Source organism: Sceloporus occidentalis, unplaced genomic scaffold (genome assembly GCF_023333645.1).
Source record: "Sceloporus occidentalis isolate IW3139 unplaced genomic scaffold, rSceOcc1.0.p SCAF_2, whole genome shotgun sequence".
Taxonomy (NCBI): Eukaryota; Metazoa; Chordata; class Lepidosauria; order Squamata; family Phrynosomatidae; genus Sceloporus; species Sceloporus occidentalis.
In genome coordinates this window covers 170,387,355-170,411,734 of record NW_028316982.1, presented here as the reverse complement: position 1 = coordinate 170,411,734, position 24,380 = coordinate 170,387,355, and the positions used below count along the sequence as shown (strand labels likewise).

Here is a 24,380-nt window from a genome sequence, read left to right as displayed (position 1 = left end):
AATGCCAACTTAATATTGGTAGAGAGCTCCATGACAGCAGGTAACGGAAGAAACTATGTAAAACAACTCCCACCTGCAAAAACCATTGTGAACAAAAACTCTTGTAAATGAAGAAGAGAAGAATGGATGCAAGAGACAGACTTCCAAAATCTCTTTCACATCCTCCCCCTCTCTGCATGTGTATGTGTGTGCGCAATTAATAACTGTATTACTCAAGTAAATAGCTCTCTCTAAGGACTAAGCGCCTGGGTATGTGAGATGAAAGAGTGTTAAAAACCTAGAGCTGTATTAACTTCAGGAGGAAGTGATTAGTCAGCAGGCTGACAGCTGTGCTAGGAGGCTGGTGCCAGATTCCAGTGTATGCTTGCCTTGGCTGCCAAGTGTTTGCTTGTCACACCAGATAAATGGAACATCAGCAGTGTTTTATTTGACCTGCTCACAAGAAAAATAAAGCAACTCTGACTTTCTCGGTGTGTTTGTCATTGACCTTGCATCAGCTGAGCTTGAGCGGCTAGACTCCCTGGTCTGAGAAAGTTAACTCTTTAAAGGACTGGCCTTTAGGAGAGTCTTACTTAAGGTCTTTATGAAGGAGTTGCTCAAAAATGAAAGGAAACAGCTAGTCAGTGCTGAGAATGATGTTACTTGGTTTTTTGTTAAAAAAGGAAATAGCAAAAGGCAATTGCATTTACATACCTTCCAAATTTCAACTGGGACACATATGGTCAAATAGTGGCATCACTGGGGCAGGGGCAGGATACGGAGTTGAGAGTGCCATGGTCGCCTTAGTCAGTGATCTCCATCTGGGCATCGACAGGGGAAGTGTGACCCTGTTGGTGCTTTTGGACATCTCAGCAGGCTTCAATACCATAGACCATAGTATCCTTCTAGTACTCCTGAAGGAGTTGGGAACTGGAGGCTCTGCTTTGCAGTGGTTCTGTTCCTACCTCTCAGGAAGGTTCCAGATGGTGATGCTGGGGGGGGGGGGACAGCTGCTCTTCTAAAAGAGAGCTGACATCTGGCGTCGATCAGGGCTCCATTCTGTCCCCTGTGTTGTTCAACATTTACATTAAGCCGCTGGGAGAGATCATCCGGAGACATGGGGCGCGGTGTTATCAGTATGCTGATGACACCCAGATCTATTTCTCTATGTCTCTGACTGTTACAGTGACTAAGGATGGCATTTCTCCTCTGGATGCCTGTCTCGGGTCAGTAATGGGCTGGATGAGGGAAAACAAACTCAAGTTGAATCCAGAGAAAACAGAGGTACTCACGATAGGCACCTTAGGTCCGGGGATAGAGATTTGTCAACCAGTCCTGGACGAGGTCACACTTCCCCTAAGGACGAAATTCACAGTTTGGGAGTACTCCTGGATCCATCACTACAGTTGTCATCTCAAGTAGATACGATGGCCAGGAGTGCTTGGTACCAACTTCGGCTGATACGCAAACTTCGCCCCTACCTGGACCAAAAAGACTTTGAAGCAGTAGTACATGCACTGGTAATCTCTCATTTAGATTTCTGTAATGCGCTGTACTTGGGACTACCCTTGTACCAAGTTTGGAAGTTTCAACTAATCCAAAATGCAGCAGCCAGATTGGTCACTGGTACTTCTAGGTTTGACCATATAATACCAGTGTTAAAATCTCTACACTGGCTGCCAATTAGCTTCTGGGCCCAATACAAGGTGTTGGTCATTACCTTTAAAGCCCTACATGGCTCAGGCCCAAGTTATCTGCAGGAATGCCTCTCCCCACATAATCTGCCCTGCACACTCAGAACATCGGGGAAGAATTTGTTGGAACATTGTAACCACAACTTCCCATAGAGGATTCACTGCTGCAGCCCCTAAATTATGGAATAGTCTGACGGAGGAGACGCGTCTTATCACTACCTTAGATGCCTTTAAGAAGGCACTAAAGACAGATCTCTTCTGGCGGACTTTCCCATCAGATTTGATATAGAGATGATGATTAAGACCCCCCCGCCTCTAAGTATGATGGTATATAAATTGGTGTTTGGAGATTTTAAGGAACTAATAGGGATGTATAATTCAATATTAGTATTTTATTGACTATTCAATTGCATTATTATTTTACTTCAATCCTTGGAAGAGGCAGGACATATAAATAAAAATTATTATTATTATTATTATTATTATTATTATTATTATTATTATTAATATCAGTTGACACCAGGTTGGGCCCTCCAGAGGGACACACAGGCACCCAGGCTGGCTGCTGCAGCCTGAGCTCCCAACCAGGGAGAAGGTCCAGGGCCAGAGGAGCATGTGTTTTTGGCCACCATCACCGCTGTTGTTCTGTCCCTGCACCAGGTGAAAGAACTTGCATGGGGATGCCACTGTGGCCATGCAACATCAGAGTGTGGTGAAGAAGGCAAAAGTTTTTTAAGCTAGGAGAGACTGCAGTAGTTTGCTTTTGCCTGAGCCTAGTGGGAAGGGCAAGCTTCCACCCACTCCTCTCCTCTCCCCACAGCCATGCTAAGTTAACTGATTGAAAACTTGTTTTGTATTTTAAATTCAGTTGCAGCAGCTGGAATATGCTGAGGACAAAAGGGGAAAATGGGAAGAAGAGTCAGAAACTGAGACATTTTAAAAGCGGCTGAAAAGTGAGCTGACACAGAGGTAACTGAGACGGTCCCTGCCAAATCAGGACAATTAGAGGGTATGCATTTACTTACAATTTTAAGAATCCAGTCCCATGAATATAATTGAAATAAGATCAATTATATTCAATGGTGCAAATGTGTAGGTACATCCCATACATAATTATTTAAGCTATGGACAAGTGGAATGTTGAGACAAATAAATTATATTTAACTCTTAACTGTTTTTTGCATTCTCTCTCTAAAAAAAGTCTGTGGAAAAGAGAGCAGTTAGCATTGTATCCATGACACACAGAGGATTATGTTTACTTTTGATTTTGAGTTTTTTTTTAAAATTCTTTAATTTGAGTTATAATTTAAGTTAGGTAATGGACAAAATCACAGTGTTCTCCACTCTTCGCTTATCTTAATGCATTGCCTTATATTTAATGAATTAACCAATTTAAATAATCAATCAATTAATTAGCAAGATTTATAGCCCACCTTTCTTCCAATACTGGCCCCAAAGTGACTTACAATAAGTTAAGCAGTTAAAAGTAATAACGTGGCATCTTGACTCAGGGTATATAAACTGAGAATATTTCATGTAGGGGATTATAAATCAACTATTCATTGTTTGAAAAGTCATCCTAAATGGAAAACCATCTATTTATTATTTGAAATTTTAGATTAATAAGTTCTTTGCCTCTACCATGGTATTTCTGCAGTGATGGGATAGCGTACTGCGGTGAGGCAAGAGGCTAAGCTGATGGTAGCAGTGCTTCTAATAGGATCTCCCATGTCTGACAGGCTTTTTCTGAGGAGCCATACTAAATATGCCAAACAGTTACTGGGCAGCAGCAGCTGTGGCGGCTGACACTAACACAGGATCTCTCAGAGATAACAGCAACATAGCTAAAACTTGTTAGTACTGTGCAGTAGAAGCAGGCACAGTAAACCCCTTTTACTATGAATACCCTGTGATGAGATAATCCAAAATGAAGTGAGTGATAGTGCCAGAAGATGAGACTCCAAGACTGAGATCATGAAGTGTAAAGATACATAATTGAATACTAAAGTTACAGTGGTCTATGCCCTTGTATTTCCAGTTTCTATGTATGTTTGTGAAAGCTGGACAGTGATGAAGGCAGATAGGGATAAAAATCTACTCATTAGAAATGTGGTGCTAGAGATGTGTTTATGGATACTGTGGATTATTAAAAAGACAGATAAATCGATCCTAGAGCAAATGAAGCCGGAACTCTCCCTAGAAGCTGACTAAACTGAGACTGTTATACTTTGGTCATATCATGAAAAGACATGAATCACTAGAGAAGATAAAAAAGCAGTAGGAAAAGAGAGACTGTGTTATAGATGGATAGACTCAATCAAGGAAATCCCAGTCCTAAGTCTGCAAGACCCAAGGAGAGCTGTTGATGTCAGGGTGACTTGGAGATCTCTCATTGATAGACTTGAGGGCATTTAACAATAATTTCCCTCTTTTGCATTTGAATACATTTTGCTTGCATTTCTTACTATTGGGGGTAAAGCTACTTTAAGTAGATGCCGTGATGATTTTTAGGCATGCTGTGTCTCAAAATCTTTAAAAATGAAAATGTGACTTAATGAATCTATCTTATTTCTACTATATTACTAATTTGCTGTGCACTTAATGAACTGGGATAGAAAACAAGATCCAGGACTAAACACTGGCAGGTTTTAGGCAATTGACCAGCTGCTGAAAAAGGAGCGCTGAACAGATTGGTGCAGTAATTATTATTGATGTGTTTCCTAATTGCTTTAAATTTATGATTGTGTTTTAATATTATAATCTGTTTGGGTTTTAATATTATAACTTTCATTCTGTTTTTATTTGCACCCATTGTATCTGCTTTTTCTGTATTTGTGTTTTAATCTTAACTTTATTGAGTTCTGTTTCTGGGAGAAAAGTGGAATAAAAATCAAATAGGCAGCCCCTGGTGAGACATATTTCGGATGGTAGGCATGCACAAGTGAGTAGTTTGTAAGAGTCCGGTAGACTACCTCCTGCCCATCTTGGCAAAATTGGTTCCAAATGTTTCTTGTAAAGTTCAATATAAGGCTCATGATATTAACCAACAAATCCTTGACTGTTACTAGAGAAACTATGGACAGACTTTTAATCTGTTTTGAAATTATTTGCAGTCTCTTGATACCTCTTCCAAAATTGGCCTTATCTGAATAAGTACCATTTATCTTTTTGGCCATCTGCAAATACAATTACAGTGTGATTTTTTTTAAAAGAATGAGCCATGTGTGATATTTCATTTGCATCTTACACAGCAAATAATACAGAAAAATATGCAAAACAGGCATGCTAAAGAACTATGATCTTGCTGATGAAGTTTAAAATGGACTGCTTTGACTAAACAGACACTCTAATTTTTGAAGTTACAACTGCTTAGGTTCAAAGCTAGCAAAAATATAATGTGCCAGTTTCTTAACAACAACAGAAGGACAAATATAATATATAAAATATTTCATAACAAATACCTGTTTTCTGATTATTCAGGATGGGGCTGATAAAGACTGCAAGGCTAAAAGCTTCTTCTCACTTTCTACATAAAAGACACAGGTGCATTCTCATAAATTATATTTCCATCTCCACTTGTAATGTGAGAACTACAACTGCTATTTTGGGAAGATTGCTAAATGTGAACTGCACCAAGGCTCAGGGCAAACACTCCAGATAATTTAATGTAGATTAGTTAACCACTAATGTATTTGAACTTCCCTTTGCACTCACAAGAGTGGGGTTTGCCACACCTGTCAAATGCTCATCTATTAAGATTCTAATCTACTCTAAAGATTCCTCTTGCTGGGAGAGCAGAATGTTCCAACAAAAGTACAGTCCCTTCTTTCACTGGTGTCCTAAAGTCTCCGTTGCACCCTTCAACTCAGCTGCTAGAAATTTTTTATGCTGTCTATGGTTTGCACCTCTGGTGGCATTACTCTGATAACTGCATTTAAGAAAATTACATTTATCTTGCTCAGTTCAAACTACTTTTCTAATTATGTCATGAGATTCATTGCTGCCTTTGAACTCCAGCTGATAGTTTGGTTGCATGCCTGAGGTGGTTCCACTTGTTCATAAATTCTACTTCATGCTACAGTAACATGATATAATCTGCCCTAACACTAAACTATATGACATTATTCTTTCCCATAAACTACTTCTGTCATCACCTCATTGACTGCACTTTAACAAGGTTGTACAGATCACAAAATATAAGAAGCTGAAAGACATATACAAGACCACACCCTTTCCTTTTGATATTGGTGAATCCAGAAAACCTACCATCTCTCTGTCAAATTACAAAGCAGTAACTTGACAGTTGCAGCTCTTTTTCTTGGATATCAAGAATTGTTGATCCATATAACAGGAAACATGTAACATTTAAATGACTAAATAATAGAATAAAAATACAAAGTACAATAGCAGCCCCAAAGTCTTCTTCTGCCTCCCACATACCCTGTGAGTGAAAAAGATGGTGGTGTTATGAAACTTCGGGGAATCATGGCTCTAGAGCATGGGGTAGTCTCCCAGTTCCATGGGTTCCTGGATAAAATAGATTAGCTAGATACATTTCAATCTGGCTTCAGCTTTAGTTATAAGATGGAGGTGGCTTTGTTCACCTTACATGATAACCTATACCAGGAACTGGATGGGTCAATTTGTCCTTGTTGGTTCTGCTGGACCTCTTTTCATACCATTGACTGTAGTATCCTTCGGAGCTGTCATGGGATGTTGGAGCACTGTTTTACAGTTCTTTTTGGAGGGGTAAACTCAGAAAGTGGTATGGGAGAGTCCTATTGGGCCCCATGGCATTGGAGATTCCTCAGGGCTTGATTTTGTCCCCCATGCTATTCAACATCTTCATGAAATCACTGAGAATGTCAGATGTATTACCCCAGTTTGTTACTAGCACATCATATATAACTTTTTATTATTGGATTGTTGCAGAAATACATTTCTAAATATAGTGAACGATTTTCTCACTACAGAGGGGTTCTGCTGCTTGAACATAGAACCTAACAACTGACATTTTTGTAACCGTGTGATTTTCAGGCCCTGTAAATGGACAGAAATTTTATCAACTGTATAGGCTGTCCCTTTTTAATTAAATCACTAAATTAATGGTTTTATACTTCTACCAGCCTTTTAGACCAGGGGTCGGCAACCTCCGGCCCACGGGCCGGATGCGGCCCACAGAGGCCTTTCGGCAGGCCCCTGGCTGCTGCTGCCGCAACCGCTGCTAATTGCGGCTTTTCGCCGCTCCGGGCACTGCCATTTCCCCCCCCAAAATGGCGGCGAAGTCTCACGTGACCTTCCCCGCCATTTTGGGGGGGAAAATGGCAGTGGCCTAGAGGCAAAGTCTCACGCAACTACAGAAAAGGTCGTGCGAGCCTTCGTCGCCATTGGTGGCGGCCTCTAGGAGGCCCACTGCAACCACCGGAGCCCTCAAACAGGGCTCTGACAGTGGCAGCGGGCCTCTTGGAGGCCCGTTGCCGTTGCTGGGGCCCCCAGGAGGGCTCTGGCGGTGGCAGCGGGCCTCTGGGAGGCCCAATGCCATCGCTGGGGCCCCCCAAGAGGGCTCCGGCGGCGGCAGCGGGCCTCTGGGAGGCCTGATGTTGTTGCTGGGGCCCTCCAACAGGCGCGTTGCCGTCACCGGGGGCTGGCAAAGAGGGGGAGGCCTCCAGCTCTGGCGGCCCCCACCGGCTTTTTTGCTGGCCTCTGACGGGCCCTGGGGCCCTGTCAGGGGCCGGCAAAGAGGGGGAGGCGTCCAGCGCTGGCGGCCCCCGCCGGCAAAGAGGGGGAGGCCTCCAGCGCTGGTAGCCCCCGCCGGCTCTTTCCCGGCCTCTGACAGGGCCTGGGGCCCTGTCAGGGGCCGGCAAAGAGGAGGAGGCCTGGCCCCCGGAGGGTGGAAGCTCCACCCCCCCCGGCTTCGGCCCCCCAGTTGTCTGAGGGACAGCAACCTGGTCCCCGGCTCAGAAAGGTTGCCTACCCCTGTTTTAGACTGATTATATTATCACGGGAGGTGAACAACAGCTGGTCCGATAGACGTAACCATAGATTCACAGGCAGAGTTTTACAACCTATGCTTCATACATTCCAAGGATTGACTGTTGGTTGTATGATGAGAGTTGAGATTTTAGTCTCCCTAGTATTTGACTTTGATAGGTAAGAATTGAGATTCTTGTAGTCTAGGCTTTTGATGCATTAATTCCATGATAATGCATGATAATGCATGAAGTTCCTAGAATATTGCATGCTATCAGAAATAGCAAGTTGTTTTGAGACTTGTAAAAGATGTTAACTTGTGGAAATCCTGTTCTTTACTCTTTATTCACCTGTGTCAAATCCTCCTGCTAATGCATAATTATTCCTTCCTATTAAAAAAAATAACTTTCTACCTTTTGAAATAATTCATTGGTATTGTTATTAGAAATGGAAAGATCAGGAAGAGACATAAGAATGTGGAAAGTGATATTTTCTTTATCAGTCATCCCAAGTAAGTTTCAAGTTTGTGCCAGTGCATTTTTAATTGTTCTCTCAGTTCCTAAATAGTGGGCCATAGCTTTGTTTCCTGAGTTATAGAGTAATAGAATCATAGTTAGAAGGGCCTCATGGGCCATCAAGTCAAATTTCCCGATCAGTGCAAGATCTCCAGTTAGAGCAACCCCAGCAGGTAACTGTCCAGCTTCTTTTTTGAAGACTTCCAAAGAGGGAGACCCTACTACCTCCCTAGGCAATTGGTTCAATCCCTGAACTGGTTATTGTCAAAAGCTCCTCCTAATGTTCAATAGAAAACTACTCCCTTGTAACCTCAAACCATTAGACCTGGTCCTACCTTCTGGGGCAGCAGGGAACAGGCTTGTCCCCTCTTCTCTGTGACAGTCCTTGAGCTATTTAAAGAGTGCAGTCATGTCACCCCTCAGTCTCTCTTCACCAAGCTGAACAAGCCCAGCTCCTTTTGTTATTAATGCTGCTAAATATTTAAAACAGTAAGATGCAATAAGAAATCAAATAAGAAATCTTCTACAAAACCATCTCAATTTTTTTAAAAAGTTAAGGCAAATTATTTCTGATTTACAGCAGCTGATCTCAATCCTGAACTCACTCACCCACTTTCTTTCTTTCTTTTGAAAGTAACAGTGCCACCTTCAATTCTAGCAAACTTGACAAAATCAATACAGATATGTTTCCACGTGTGTTGCATCAACAAAGCACTGTAAGCAAACATGTTTATGAAATGCTTTTCCCTTCCCCTATTTATTTCAATACACAAGATGCTTGGGCTGCCCTGACCACCACTCCTTTCTTACCAAATGTGCCTAAAATGGATGACAGGCAGTAGAGAAAGGAAAATGAAATGTTTACTTACATCCCCTGTCACTTTATCCCTGAATCGCAAAGCTTCTTTTACCCTAATAGAGAACCTTCAAGAGGCAAAGCAGCAGGTGTGGGAAAGTGTTACTTGACTCCACTTGAGGATGCATTTCAGCAAAGAAGCTGTCAGGCTAACATGAGATGCAGCTGTATCGTAAAATGTAGTTTGGCCCCAAGCCCATGCATTAAAATATGTCTGCTAAACCACACAAGCTGAACTTGGCCAGAGAACTGCAGCTCCAGACACAGATATTTAGTATGCTTATTACAGATTTCCAGACAACAATAGCACAATGATACACACACACACACGAGTGGTGTTACTTAACCTTCTTTTCTACAAGCACACTTTTGGCCAATATACCATTCAAGAGTGATCTTGAGTCTATCAGTTTTTCATTCAAAGATTTCTTCACAAAATAACTAAAATAGGGCAGAACCTATGTTCGCAAACCTATGCTTACTGAGTGTAAGGGTGAATATGGGGGTGGACACAGCAACTCTAGTATACCCTTGAAAATTTTGCCATTGAAAACTGGAAGATGTGTAGCCAAGTAACATCAGAGTGTGTTCAAGATGGCAAAAATTACAAATGAAGAAGAATTGGGAAAGACTTTTGCCTGAGTCTATAGGGAAGGGCAACATTCAGTTCCACCTTTCTCTGCTAGCTGTTAATTTTTGCACTTTTGCACTTTTAACTCAATTTGCAGCAACTGAAGTAAGCTGAGGACAAAAGGTGGAGAAGAGAAAGAACCTGGGGCATTTTAAAAGGAGTTGAAAAAGTGAGATGGCAGAAGATTAATCCAAATTACAACTGGAGGGTGTACTCTAGAAAAGATGTTGGTGGGCAAGAAAAAGGGAAGTCCCTGTACTTTCCTAATGGGGAAAACAATGGAGAAACCTGTTTTCTATACAGGGTATTCACCATACTTTTTGAAAGCATAATTATACATAGATGCCCTTTAGCTATAGCAACTGCATATGCACTCTCAGTTGTTTGTTAGAATAAACATTCTTACCTCTGAATAAGTTTAAATTCAGCAACGATGCTGAAGTATTTGGAACAGTACTTTAAAAAAACAGTTTCTCCAATTTTATTGTTTCCAGCCCATTCTTGTAAGACTTAATGCCTCTGAGATTGCTTAGCACTTTTTGATTAACGTATTTCTGGTGAAAAATCCTGTAATGTAGCTGCCTCATGTAACTCACACCATCATTTTCCCAATAAACCAAAAATGCTTCCATGGTGTCAGGTATAAAGTAGCATAATGGATGAATAGCTGAATGTAGTCATTTTAGCCAAATGGTTCTTAAATTAGATCTTAAACCTACCAACTGCAATATAATGACAGATGAGCAGTTTTCATATAGGAACATGTGCTTCCTAGTTTCGGCTAGTCTTATCAAGAGATGCTAGCAAAACAGAAATTTTAGATGCTCTAAGTCCCAAGATACAAGGGAGAATGAAACATAAAAAGAAAGAAAAAAGAAAACCCTAACTCATATTATCTATAATAACTAAAATAAGTTTGAACCATGGTGGGCATTTGTCTAATTGCAACTGCATCATAAAAGCTACTATACAACCCATCCGATTAATTGTTTTGAATAATTAATATAATGAAATATCATTACTATAAAGGGGGACTTTAAATGGCAGCTTTACTGAACCTGTAAATCCATGATTTAGAGATGGGTAGAATTTCAACCAGCAATTTTTTAATGCTGGAAGCTGTTGATCACTGGCAGCTATAAAAGTTAATAAAAAGCTCTCTTTGGCCTTGTCAGATGAGGCACAGGAAGCAGAGCAGAAATTCTTATTGCTAGCAGGTAAGAGAAGGGTTCATATTATTAAAATAGATCATTTCCTTAGCATAAAACCTCAAAGGGATATAAATTACAAAGTGTCAGACCATCATAGCAGAGAAAGGCCTGAATAAGGCATCTGAATTTTCCTTAGGAGATTTACTCTCCCATCCTCAAGGGTCACAGAATCTTCTTGCTAGTTTTGCTAGATTTTAAATGACTTCAGATAAAGTCTGATTCCTGGATGAGTCCTGCATGTGCTCATGTTTGAAGATGGAAAGCACAGCAAAAAATGTTTTCAGCTAATGTCAAAATGCAAGTACTGCATCCACCTGCTCAACACCTACTGTATCATTAACAAATACAGTGGACCCTTCCCATCCTCTAGGATTTGGTTTTGCTATCCCCGCAGATGGCAAAATATACAGATGGTCACATCCTATATTATTCAATTGCAGTGATGTGCGCATATCCGCACCAGTACATGTGTGTGCTTACACCGCCACTGAAGAATATGGGATGTGGTGATCTGTGGGTGGTCAAATCCACTGATCACCAGCCTGCAGATACGAAGTGTCCATTGTAACTATTTACATGTGATATCAAACCCAAACTCCATTTATGCCATAAATCATAAAATTATAAAATAACTCACATGTAAAGTGAAGAATTAAAAAAACCCTGAGCCACGCCATAAATTGTATGATGAGTCAAGTCTGTGTGTCTGTTTGTATCAAACATTTATTGATAAGAGAGCATTAAGGTTGAGATTAGTTCTTGTGCAGTGAATGAGTTCATAGAAGAAAACACAAACCATAAAGAGTAAGTATCACTAAATTGTCGTAGACTAGTACTGTATAGGTCAAATCATGATGGGAGGATAAGGAAAACTTTAAAAACATGTTCTTTAGCTAGCAGAGCCTAAAAGAAGGAACTGAGGAACCTTCTTGTGTTCCTGTCAAATATGCCCCTTGTGGACAGGCCAAAGATAAGGACCTCACTTGAAAATCTCAAAGACCTGGACATGCCTTCTTACAAGAATGTGACTTTTCATTCATTTTTGCAGAGGGCTAGGCCAGTTGACATCCAGCTTCATGCAATGGAGGTTTTACCTTAAAGAAGTGATGGCTAGAAACCAGCTGAGAACTACAGAAATAGTAAGGACTTATCATATGCTTGTTAAATCCACCAATTAATTGGGCTACTTGAGTTTCGAAGCTGACAAGTAAATGCAGATACCATACCCTCCAACATTTTATAGATGAAAACTGGGACAAACGTGGCTAAACGACATTAGAACATGATCAAGATGGCAAATGTTATTAATGAGGAAGCAGACTAAGGAGAGTTTGCATTAGTTTGCTTTTGCCTGAATTTATAGGGAAGGGCAAGATTCCATCCCCTCTTCCTCTGGAAAACAAAAGAATGGCCCAGAAATTGGAAAAACTCAATATATATTTCAGTTCCCCAAGAAAGGATTGCAGTAACTACATGATCATTGCATTAATTTCCCATGGAAGCAAAGTGATGCTCAAATTTCTACAACAAAGATTTTTACTTTATAGGGAGCAAGAAATGCCAAATGTCCAAGCTAAAGGAAGAGCCACTAGGAATCATACTGCAAACATACATGGGATAATGGAATGCACCAAAGAATTTCAGAGGAAAATCAGCTTTTACTATATAGCAAAGCATTTGAGGGTGCAGATTATGAAAAACTATGGATTGCTCCTGAAGAAATGGATGTGTTGCAACATTTAATTCTCCTAGTTTGTAACCTGTATTCAGGACAAGAGGCTACTGTCAGGACATAATATGGAGAAACACAATGGTTTCCAATTGGCAAGGGGATCAGGCAAGACTGCATTTTATCACTCGATCTGCTTAGCTTGTATGCTGCACATATCATACATAAAGCAGGATTAGACTCTGAGGAAGGAGGCATGAGAATTGGAGGAAATAACATCAAAAATGTAAGAGATGCAGATGATGCCATACTAATCTTGGAAATATTAGTGAAGAAAGTAAAGAAAGGAAGTGCCAAGGCAGGTTTAGAGTTGAATGTTAAGAAAACATAAATAAAGGCCACAGAGGATTTGCATAACTTTAAAGTTGACAATGAAGACACTGAAAAGTTCAAGATTTTCCATACCTTGCCTCAGTCATTAATCAGAATGGAGACTGCACTCAAGAAATCAGAAGAAAGCTAGAACTTAGAAAGTATAAAAAACAAGACAATATATCAGTGGCGTGAAACTTTTGGACTATAACTTCCAGAAGTTCCAGCATCCAGGTAGTATGTACAGTGGTGAAAAAATATGGGTGCTATCTGAAGAGGCAAAGCTTTTCCTATGCCTGCAATATACTAGTAATCACTGATGGTTTTGTTCACCAAGGGGTGAAACAGATGGCCTGTCAGAAATGGCTGGAGGCCTCTCCAACAACAATTTGGCCATGATTGTGCCAGGATGGTGGCAACTGCGTGGCTGGCTTCCAAAGCAGGCTGCCACTGCAGTTCCAAGCTGGCTGCCTCCAGGAACCGGATTATTCTAGCTCCTTTTTGATCCAGTCCAAAGGACCGGATCGTGGCATTGGAGTGGCTTCCAGACACTTTGGGAGCGTGCATCATGTGAACACCACATCCCTAAAGCGGCCGGAAGCTGCTTCTTTTGGTCTGTGCATTTCAAACCCAAGATACTTATTTTATTTATTTATTGAATTTATATCCCACCTTTCTCCTACAATGCAATTCGAGGTGGCTTTAATCTTTTTAAAACTAAGCTATAATATTAGTTTACAAAAGTTTAAAAAAATAAATAACATTTTTTAAAAACTTGGTTAAAACAGATAAAAACACATGTAAGACCTAATTACTAGTAAAAAGAGTAAAAGTACAGCACAACTCTTCATATACACAAGTCCATAATTAAATTCAAAGGTCAACCTGAATAAAATCACTTGCTGGTGGAAAGAGGGCAGAGAGGGGGCCAACCGGACTTTCCGTGGAAAGGAGTTCCATAGCCTGGGAGGAGCCACTGAGAAAGCTCACTGAAGATACTCTGCTCTCTGACTACTGCAGTTTTACTGAGAGAGCTGATCCAATATGCGACAACCTTTGCACATAAATGGTTTTCCATCCACAGCTCCTCAGGGTGGCATTAGGAAATATGATAAATTAAAAAGGCATACACACATTCTCTGTATTAATTGTATGTGTTATTCACACTCAAGTTCATATCATGACTGGTTATAAATAAAGATCTCTTGATCTATAGATAAAGGTGTTTTTTAAATTTTGTTTTGCTTAATGAATCTGACTATAAGATTCTGCAAGAATATCCTGTAATGATTGACTAGGCTTATTGCCTATTCTTCTAGAACACACAGAAAGAGAGAATAAAGCAAAGCAGTCCAGCTATTTTAGAAGCTGAATAACTAGAAGGAAGTCTTGTAGGTCAAGAAACAAAATAATTGGTACACTTACAACTGATTATACTGAGCTATGACCAGCTCATGCAAATGTTTATGTATTATAAACACCAAGGACATTATCTAGGCAAAGGTGAGGATGGCTGAGTGTGACTGATTTTTAAAAATGTGCCTAACACTCCCACCAAGAAAAAGAAAAAAAGAAAAAGAAAAAGAAAAAGAATAAACAATGTTCAACTTGGATAATCACTGTGCATAATCATTCACAACAACAAGGAGTAGGGGAAGAAATAGAAATAGGCACATTCACCTTTCAACAATCAGCTGACCTGTACCAAGGAAAATAATAATAATAATAATAATAATAATAATAATAATAATTTATTTGTATGCCGTCCAATCAACGAGGAATCCGGGTGGCTAACAATAGTGAAAGTACAATAACAATACAGTAAAAACAAACGAATCCCTTCCCAGCCCCCCAACCATATAATATTAGTTCATTTGCCTTAAACTGTGTTTTTTGTAATGCCTAGGGACTCCTAGGCTTTCAAGATTATGAGAGTTAGATTCTGAGCAAGAAAATTACCAATGCATCAAGTTGCTGGAGGGGGAAGTGGAATAAGTGGATTCAAGAGAGTGTGAAGGAGGAGGAAAACATTAACCTTAGGAAGTATGAAACTGAAACAGTTAAAGGAGCGAAACACTGGAAATGATGGAAAGCGGAAGAGGAAGCCTTGGAAATAAGAATCACCATGGGGTTCATAAAATGCAGCAACATTAAGACAGCTACAGTAAGCACCATCATTTCTACTATGCCTTTTATTGTGCATTTGAAAGAGGAAAAGGCAGAATAAATGAAATACAGGATTACATTACAATCAACAAAATAATAATTTGCTTAGAAGAGCTGTCCCACTCCTTGATGGGGGACTTCCTCCAAAACTCCCTCTGCCTCTAACCACTGATATGTATATCATTTCAAAAAGAAACCTTTGTTAAAACTGTTCTTAACCAGGACACATCTGATTCATTTCAGAGCTCTTAATCATAGTCCTCCAAGACTGTTTACAATAAATATTTTGATAGACTGTTTTTCATTTTTACAATTACTTCCTATTGTGCCTGTCAATAAGGAAGAAGTGTAATTTATGAACTGTATGTCTATGCACTTACGTTTCTATGAATAGGAAAATGAAATGCATCCACCCAATAGAACAGCATCTTGATGTACAAAACAAAGCACCTCACATGGTAAAACTTAATACTTTCAAAATTTAATTGTCTACGTATAAAATACTAGCAAGAAGAGGGAGAATCCTATTGAATGGTGCATGAATAACATTTAAATAACACTAGAAATGCATACTCTAAAATTATTATGTTTAGTTATATTGTGTTAATCAAAGTGATTCTGAGCCTTATCGCATGAAAAAAGAAAACCAAAATGAGTGGCTTTCTCCATGCCTCTCCACATGCTGTCACAGCACTTCTGTTAGCTTCCCAAGGGAGATGGTTGTAAAAGTATGCCTTCTGTCAAACGGATTTTTCCAGTTTGACAAAAGGCACATTTTTCTGACCATCTCCCTTGGGCAGAGAACCGTAAAGGTCTGTGTTTGCGGGTGTTCCTGCATTCGTTGCTTCAGATGTCAACCCAGATAGATGCGACGTGCTTGTTAACAGCTTCAGCTGATACGCCAGCTGTGTCCCTTCCTGGAGCCAGGAGACCTGAAAACTCTGGTACATGCACTGGTAACCTCACGACTTGACTTCTGTAATGCGCTCTACATGGGGCTTCCCTTGTGCCTAGTCTGGAAACTTCAATTAGTCCAAAACATGGTGGCCAGAGTAGATCACTGGGAGATCTAGAGGTGACCATATAACACCAATTTTAAAATCACTTCACTGGGTGCCTATTAGTTTCCAGGCGCAGTACAAGGTGTCGGTGATGACCTTTAAAGCCCTTCATGGCTTGGGTCCAGCCTACTTGCGGGATCGCCTCCTTCCATACAATCCGCCCTGCATACCTAGGTCCTCTGGGAAAAATTTATTGCAGCCTACAAAGATCAGGCTGGCTGCGGTTATCCAGAGGACCTTTTCATCTGCCACTCCCAAATTATGGAATGGCCTGCTGGAGGAGATCCGACATATTACCAACCTTGACGGCTTTAAAAAGGCTGTCAAATTGGATTGTTTTCAACAGGCCTTCCCTGAATAATTGACCCAGTTGCCCCACTGATATGGACCATCCTAGTGACTACCCCATGATATCCTGTTTCCTGTTTGTGATTGTTTTAATGGTTTTAATTATATTTATTATAGTTATTGTTATGTTATAATTATTATGTTGATTTAGTTTAAGGAGGGAGGGGATAGTGGGATTTATTTTATTGTATTGTATGATTTAATTGATGTAAGCCGCCCCGATCTTGTTGTAGAGGCAGGGTAGAAATAAATATTATTATTATTATTATTATTATTATTATTATTAAGCAGTCATGGGGTCAGCAGTTGGGGCAGCAGTGGTGATGGTGGCGGTGGTGAAGACAGCAGTGTTAGTGGTGGTGTGACAGGGAGCAGTGTCAGCAGACCCCAAACTAGCAGTGGTAGACCCCAAACTCCACAGTGACAGGTAGTGTAGACAATCTACCCAATATCCCTGGAGAGAAAAATGTACACGGGTTGCTTCTGAAGCAGGTATGGGGGCAGGAATCCATTTGGACTTTGGACCTTAATGTAGACTAGCCTGCTGTAACAGCAACTTTCCCCTTAAAGAAAGGGAAGTGTTTGTGGCAGAAAGAAAGGAGTAGTTACCGATCAATGGAGAAGGTTGACATGGGGATTAAATATGGCTAAGCACCATGATGCAGAAAACATTACTATTACTTTTAGGGTTGCCAGTTCAAGATAATCCCAGATCCAGTGCAAAAACCTGAAACCTAGGAATGACCTCTGGAGATGTTATTAAGCAATATGCATTGATACCAACCACAGTTGCTCATAGCATATTATTCAAACACCCAAACTGGGAGGGAGAACATATTTTCCTGTTTTGAAATTAAGACAGAAATCTTAACTGAAGTAGCTGTTCAAGGTGAAATAAGGGGATTATTCCTTCTCATTTACATAAACAGATTGGATAAGAAACATTTACTCTACTTGCTCGATTATTTTCTAGAAAAGTGGATATAGAGCAGAGTGGAAGACAGCCCTGGCACCACAAGAATTGGGAGGAAAGGAGGCATCTAACTAATAGGCTATACAGACCGGCCACTAAGGCCGGCCTGGGGGAAGACTTGGGGCATGGTGTCCACATGATGCATCCCCCAACTCCGCCCCCAGGCCAGTGTGACACCAACTGCTCCACACAGCGGGTGGCGTCAAGGCACTCCTCTGGCTCTCCGTCTAGATGATACAGTGCAAAATGTGCTGAAAACCCCCGGTGCTGGTAGCTATGGCGCCCTTTCTGTGGTACAGAAAGGAGCCTTTTTTTGTGGCTCTTTTTTGTGCCATGGAAAGGTGAGATTGGGGCTGTGGCATGCGGTTGTTGTGGCCCCAATCTGGCGCTAAAAGGAGCAGCTGCAGGCTGTCTGTACAGCCCCTAACTACACAGATCCTTGAAAGTCTTAGCAAGTTGCTGTAACCAGTCAATCAAGCCTTGCAATTTTAGCAAACTACCTCTCTACTAGCTGTGGGAGATTTGCACACAGCCTTTTAGTTTTGCCTGGAGATGAGCCCATAAAAACGGGAGAATTTGTATCTTCATCTCTTGCCTTGATTTGGCCCATGAAAACCAGAGGCTCAGAGCCAGGCCCTGAGATCAGGCAACCCTATTCTCATTTACCGTTATTTTTGCTGCTTCACTACATTATTATCACATGGGCCCCAAGTTTCTCTGAATATTCAATCAAAACACCCATGTGTATGTATAGGGAGATTAGTTGTATTTGTGTGGGGTAAAGAAGATTATGTGATACTCACCACTAACACTACATGCAGTACTGATCTTCTATTCTGGGGGTGTTGTAAAGCTATTCTCCACTTCCATCATAAGTGTATGCTTTTCAATATTTGAATCACAGTTTTTAAAACCTGTTTCTTCTGCTTCCAATGCCTTCCCTGTTTCAAGTGTTTTATTTTTACAGTGCTGGGGGTAGCTGAGTCAGTGAGCTGTGAATCATGTGGGGGCTGCCTTACTACAATACTAGCCTCATTGCCCTGCTGGATGTCATTGTCCTGCTGGAGCAAATCAGAGTAGATCACGCCTGCTGGCTGCTGGAACTCATATTGATCAATGTGTGTGTGTGAGTGGTGGGGGGGGGGGGCAGGCTGATATAGGTGAGCCAAATGTGGTTCTCAAGGCTGTTTTTGCACCTCTCAGTGCATCCACATTCACTAAAATGCCCTTCTTCTAACAAATCACTTCTCCTGGAAGTCTCCTGGAGTGGAAATTCACTGTTTAAACAGGTTGCAGTGCTCTCCAAGAAAATTAAGGGACAGAAAAATGGCCCCCAGACCTGCCACAGTTGCCCAGCATTGCTCTGGAGTGAAACAGTACTGCCACCTGGTTTCCTTATAAAATAAGGACTTTATCATGCAGGGAAAAGCAGGGGTTTAAACTGTCATTATCCTGTAAAAGTCACACCATCACACTGAAGATTTTTACACGATGTTGCAATTAAAGAGAACTTATCCTGGCAATAACCAGGTAATAACCAGGAACAAATCATTCACAGAGCAATCCTGTGAATGATTTGTTGCTGGTTATTACCTGGTTATTCCCAGGATAAGTCTTCTTCAATAATGATGTGTGTGAAAATTTTCCCACAATCGCTTGACTTTCCCAGGATAATGATAGTTTAAACCCCTGATTTTCCCTCTGATTTCCCCAGTGTGATAAACTCCTATGTCATCTGACTCTTAAGAAAAACATTTTTAAAAGGAGCCCAGGTGGCCCAGTGGTTAAATGCCAGTACTGCAGCCACAATGTTGTGAGTTCAATCCCAGGACTTCAGGGTTGACTCAGCCTCCCATCCTTTCATAAGTTGATAAAATGAGTACCCTGCTTGTTGGGAGCAATTGGCTTAGGGTTTGTAAACCATTTAGAGAGTGCTGAGTTCACTATTAAGTGTTATAGAAATATAAATGCTATTGCTGTTAAAAAACAGATTCTTAGAGCCAAACTGTACGTGATTTGGAAGGTCTCTGTGATGATTTCTCAACATCTTTAGTAAATCTTAAACCCAGAAAAGTTAACAGGGGCCATGGGATTATGCAGTTTCCTCATCAGTTTGGGAGCAGATGGATTTAGCAAGGGACTTCAAAGAGGGAACTCCCAGGTGGGGAATATTTGCAAGTTGGATTAGGCCATTGAACCAAAGATTCATCATACCTGCTAGGTAGTAAAGAAACACCCTGACCATACATGTCCAAAGGAGTTTTTTTGCTTTGTTTTTGGTTTTACTATAAATATATTAGCTATCCCATTCACATGTCTATATGTATCCCTGATTTGCAAACTTCTAATCTTATTGGCTCCTAATAGATGTGAAGTTCCATCAGATTTTGCTTTTCACATTTTAGTGTTGGCATTTATTTCTAAAGTAGATCAGAATTGAAATCCAGCTGTCATCATGATGATGAGGGCATGAACAAAGATTGGGGGGGTGGGGTGGGGAGGAGTGCAACCACCTGATAAAGAACTCTGACAAAAGTTGTCTGAGTAGCAACAGCAGAGTCTACTTAAGACATAAAAATAATAAATAATAATAAAACTTTAATTTATATCCCGCTTTTTGTTTCCACAATCAAAGCGACGTACAACCTTTAAAAAAAAATACAATATATACAGTTCCCCCCAAAAAAGGATTAAACAATTCCATCCATTAAAATTACAGATGATAAAAATCTAAAAACAATACTACAATAATAAAATAACGGTGGGCAGAGTCTTTGCTTGTATATGATGTATTTCAAAAAATTATTTTATAAGCAGCCTAGAGTCACAGCTTGCAATTAAAGATGGGCATAAATAAAGGGAAGATGGAAGAATGGATATATAAGTTGCATCTCCCTTATCTGAAATGCTTGGGACCAGAAGTATTTGGATTTCATTTTTTTTTGGATTTTGGAACATTTGCATACACACAATGGGGATGGGACCAAGTCTAAACAAGAAATGCATTTATGTTTCATATACACCTTATAAATATAGCATGAAAATAATTTAATACATAATATTTTAAAAATAATTTTGTGCATGAAACAAAGTTTGTGTACACTGAATCACTGAAAAGCAAAAGTGTCACTATGTCGGCCACCCATGCAGACAATTTTGGATTGTGGAGCATTTTGGATTTTGAACCTAACCTGTATACAGTTGCAGAACCACTAGGTTAGAACTGAGTGGTGATATGTTAAGTTGTGTTCTTTATCTTCCCTCTTTTGCAGTTTGGAGCAACCACCTCCAGAAGATAGTACTGAATGGCAGAACTGCCCTTATCAACAGATGGAGTAACAGCTACTTGGAGCCATTACAAAAGATGAAAGTAGTATGGGTCTTATGGCTTTCTCACTACCCAGAGGCAATGCAATGTTCAAGTGTCAAAAACTAACAATAAAACAGAAATATTTTTCTTCATTAGCAAACCAGATGGTTTCTCATGCATGAGCCAAGCATTCGCAGTAAGCATTTAACAACCCATATACAGCGTGATCTCAAGACATGTGGTGTGTTAAGGGCTGGAAATGTGAGTATGAACAATTGTCCTAGCATGAAATAGAAAATAATATTGTTATTAGATCACAGGCATATACATCAGCTGAAATGTATAGCATTTAAATATTTGTGAATTTCTTTTTTAAAAAGCTTCTTTACTTAAAGGAGGTCAACAGGTTACTGCAGAAAGACACACAGTTGCTTTCCAAGTTCCATGTTGATCTTCCTAATATTATTACATGCAAAATTTCTTCAAACACATTATAATTTTGGACTTCCTAATGCTATACCCTTAATATTTGTCTGCATTTCATATATACACATACAACTAATTTATCAAACGACTTAGTCCCATTAAGTTAAACGTTATCACAAATGCTATTTAAAGACTTGCTGAGAATTATTTTCTGATCAGTTGCTGCAAGAAATATTTCTTCTGGGACTCTACTGATTCTGTCTTTCAGAAATGATGAAAGCAGTCCAAAGGTATGATTAACTTCTTAGTCCCTGCAATTTCCTATTGCTCTGTTTGCCCTAGATTTTGGAATTGACTTCCTGACTCACTGCAAAATGCACAGTTGCTCAGCTTGATAAATTGCACAAATTCATTTTTGATCACAGTTATCTTCTATTTACTACACAGCCAGTGAGGTTAATAATATGCTGAAGCAATTCATAGTCTACACACATACACCTTTCTACCTCCCCATAGTACTTTACATATTTTACACACCATGAGACACTATGTCTGTCATCTCACTAAAACACAGAGAGGTCATTTTTGGATGCCAACAGCTTTCTCTGGTTCATACACATTAATTCTAGACTGCCTACTTGGCTTCCCTGAGGACTAGTGAAAATAAACAGGCAAAATATGGGTCTGTATAATAATGAAGTATTCTTATTTTTACCCAAGAATCAGCAACAGTAACAATTAAAAGTACTCAGGTTCTGCACTTGGGCTGATTATTTAGATATGATACTCATTTTCATGCATTCTACATGTGATGTCATGTGTGACAGATTTAACAATCCTTAGTTTAGGGAGCTGGGCTGGAAGTCTGACACAAACAATATGGCTGTTGCCAGCCATGTGCCATCCTTGGACATATGGGCTTCTGCAGCTTTCTGCTATGTTGTCCCAGTCCTACCATATCCGTACGCATAAGCAGCCTGTTTTGGTTATCTGGGCCAAGGCTCCCATTGCTGCAGCAATACAACATCCTCCTCTACCTATCCTCTTCCTGTGTGACATATTTCACATTTTGTGCACGCACCGCAGTGTGCCAAAAAAACTTCCAGGGTTTTTTCTTTTCCTCTACATACTGTCCAGCAGGCATAAAAACGTAACACGTATACGCACAAACCATGGCATGTTTATATATGGTGGGTGATGGAAGCTAATTTTGTCTAGTCCTGTTTCCAATGCTACTAAAGAAAATCTGGATTTTTTTCTTCATGATCTACACCACATAAATTTATCACAGATGCTTTTATCTCCTAGTACTCTTCCCCCCTCCACAAGACTGGCCAAGACAGCTCAAAGCATTCATCTTTTGATAAGTTTGCAGAGACAGGTTATTTTTTCCTACTTTTTAAAAACAGAAAGCAGGAGAGAAGAGTCTGAACAGAACAGGGGTTGTCAGTGGAGGTGGGATATTTTTGATGGTTTCAGCTTCAGACCATAAAGAAATGTTATTCACCCATGCACAACATATAATTCATCCTAAGTGGCAGCAGCCTCTGCTCTGGAGAAGCATTTGACTGAGCTGCCGTACAAAGTCAATTACTGCTTATTCTCAGGGAGGCGGGAGGAATCAGGGGTGGAAGGGTTGCAATGCCTGCCAAGAAGGCATGGGGAAATTTGCTTTGTGTCAGTTTGCATGACACAGTATCTCATTTGTGGATAAATATAAATCTAGCAGGCTGGTTTGTGTGTGTGTGTGTTTGCAAAAGAGGTGCTATAAAATATACCTTCCAATAACAACATTTCCCATTCCTAAGCCTGAAATAAAATCATGACACTGTTAGAAGGCTGCTTTTACAATTCCAGCAATTTCATTTTCATCAAGAGTTTCTTTAATGTAAGGCTAGTTAGTGGCTCACAGCCTCAGCCCTGTTTGCCTTACTAAAGAAAATGACTGAACACCTCATAGATTTTAGTAGAAGTTTTGCCTTAGAAAGACTGAGCAAAATTGGGAGTAATTAATTTAACATCGTTGAAATCTGAGCCGTTATGAAAAAGAACAAAGGAAGGAGAACAAACCTTATACGAAATGGAATAAAAAAACAGTTTTTTATTGGAAAGGAGGGACTCTTGCCAATTAAAACAAATAAACTAAAATGGAAAAGTGAAAAGGAGTACATCTTGAAATAAAAGACATACTTAGTGCTGCGAAATGAGCATAAATGTATCTCAAACAAATGCTAAACTCCAGAATTTACTGCACCATTCATGCAGTTTCATATCTCTCATTTCATGCCACAACAAGGGATTCTGAATACTCCATATGAAATACAGCAAGACTATGATCCCCCCCTCCCTACCAGTAATAAACTCCACGCATGCATGACAAATCCAAGCATGCAAAATGTTTAACATCCCAGTTCGGAGATACTTTGGGGACAAAATCCGATTATGAGTTATGTGCCACAATAAATAGGGCTCAGCGTTTCATAAAGCAATTTATAGTTCATAAAAATGACAAAATGTACCTGTCAGATAGAACCCGGAGAGCAGATCTCTGTGCTGCCTGCTGGAAGGAAGGGCAGAGATGTTTATTTTATACTATGACTTTTAAAATATGAGCTCAATCAACACTTAAAAAAATATGTCACAGGCATTCTTGTCACGTGTCCAAATTATAAAGCATTAACAAGTAGCAGCAAGACCATATCCATATGGATATTTTCCATCTACAGCATGTAATAACACTTTGTTAAGTATGCTATAAAACCAGAGAACTGTTAAAGCACTGCACAGATCTTTAAATCTGAATGATCAAATTCAGGAGATTTTTAAAAACCCTTGCAAGAATTAATTTCCTTCCCAATATTGGCTTTACCATTAGGCTCCTCCCATTCTTCCACAGAAAGAAACATCACAGATTTGGGTCCCTGGATCATCTGTAGTTAAAGAATTGTTCATTTAGCAAACTGTGAAAGAAGTGCTGCAGGGCAGGCTTTCTAAGGCACTGTTGTGATTTGTTGCTGGCAAGTTTTGACTGTACTGAGCACAGATGAATGAGCCATTGATGTACTCTACCTCTCAGTTGTTGCCTACTGAAGGTGGTATGTTAGTATGCTGATGTGTTAACTTGTGGAATAATAATCATAGCTTTTCAAATTTAATAAAACATCCAGTAAACTAGCTTCATCAAGTTAAACAGCTTCCC

General features: G+C 40.0%; 1 protein-coding gene across 1 annotated transcript in view; it reads right to left on the bottom strand.

Moving 5' to 3' along the window:
- AFF3 (ALF transcription elongation factor 3) overlaps positions 1–24,380 on the bottom strand; it is a 292,287-nt gene that overhangs the window by 52,407 nt on the left and 215,500 nt on the right. Inside the window, exon 10 of the mRNA XM_089511440.1 lies at positions 23,701–23,741. Within this exon, the coding sequence (XP_089367566.1) occupies positions 23,701–23,741 (41 nt within the window). The remainder of the gene's footprint in view (positions 1–23,700; positions 23,742–24,380) is intronic.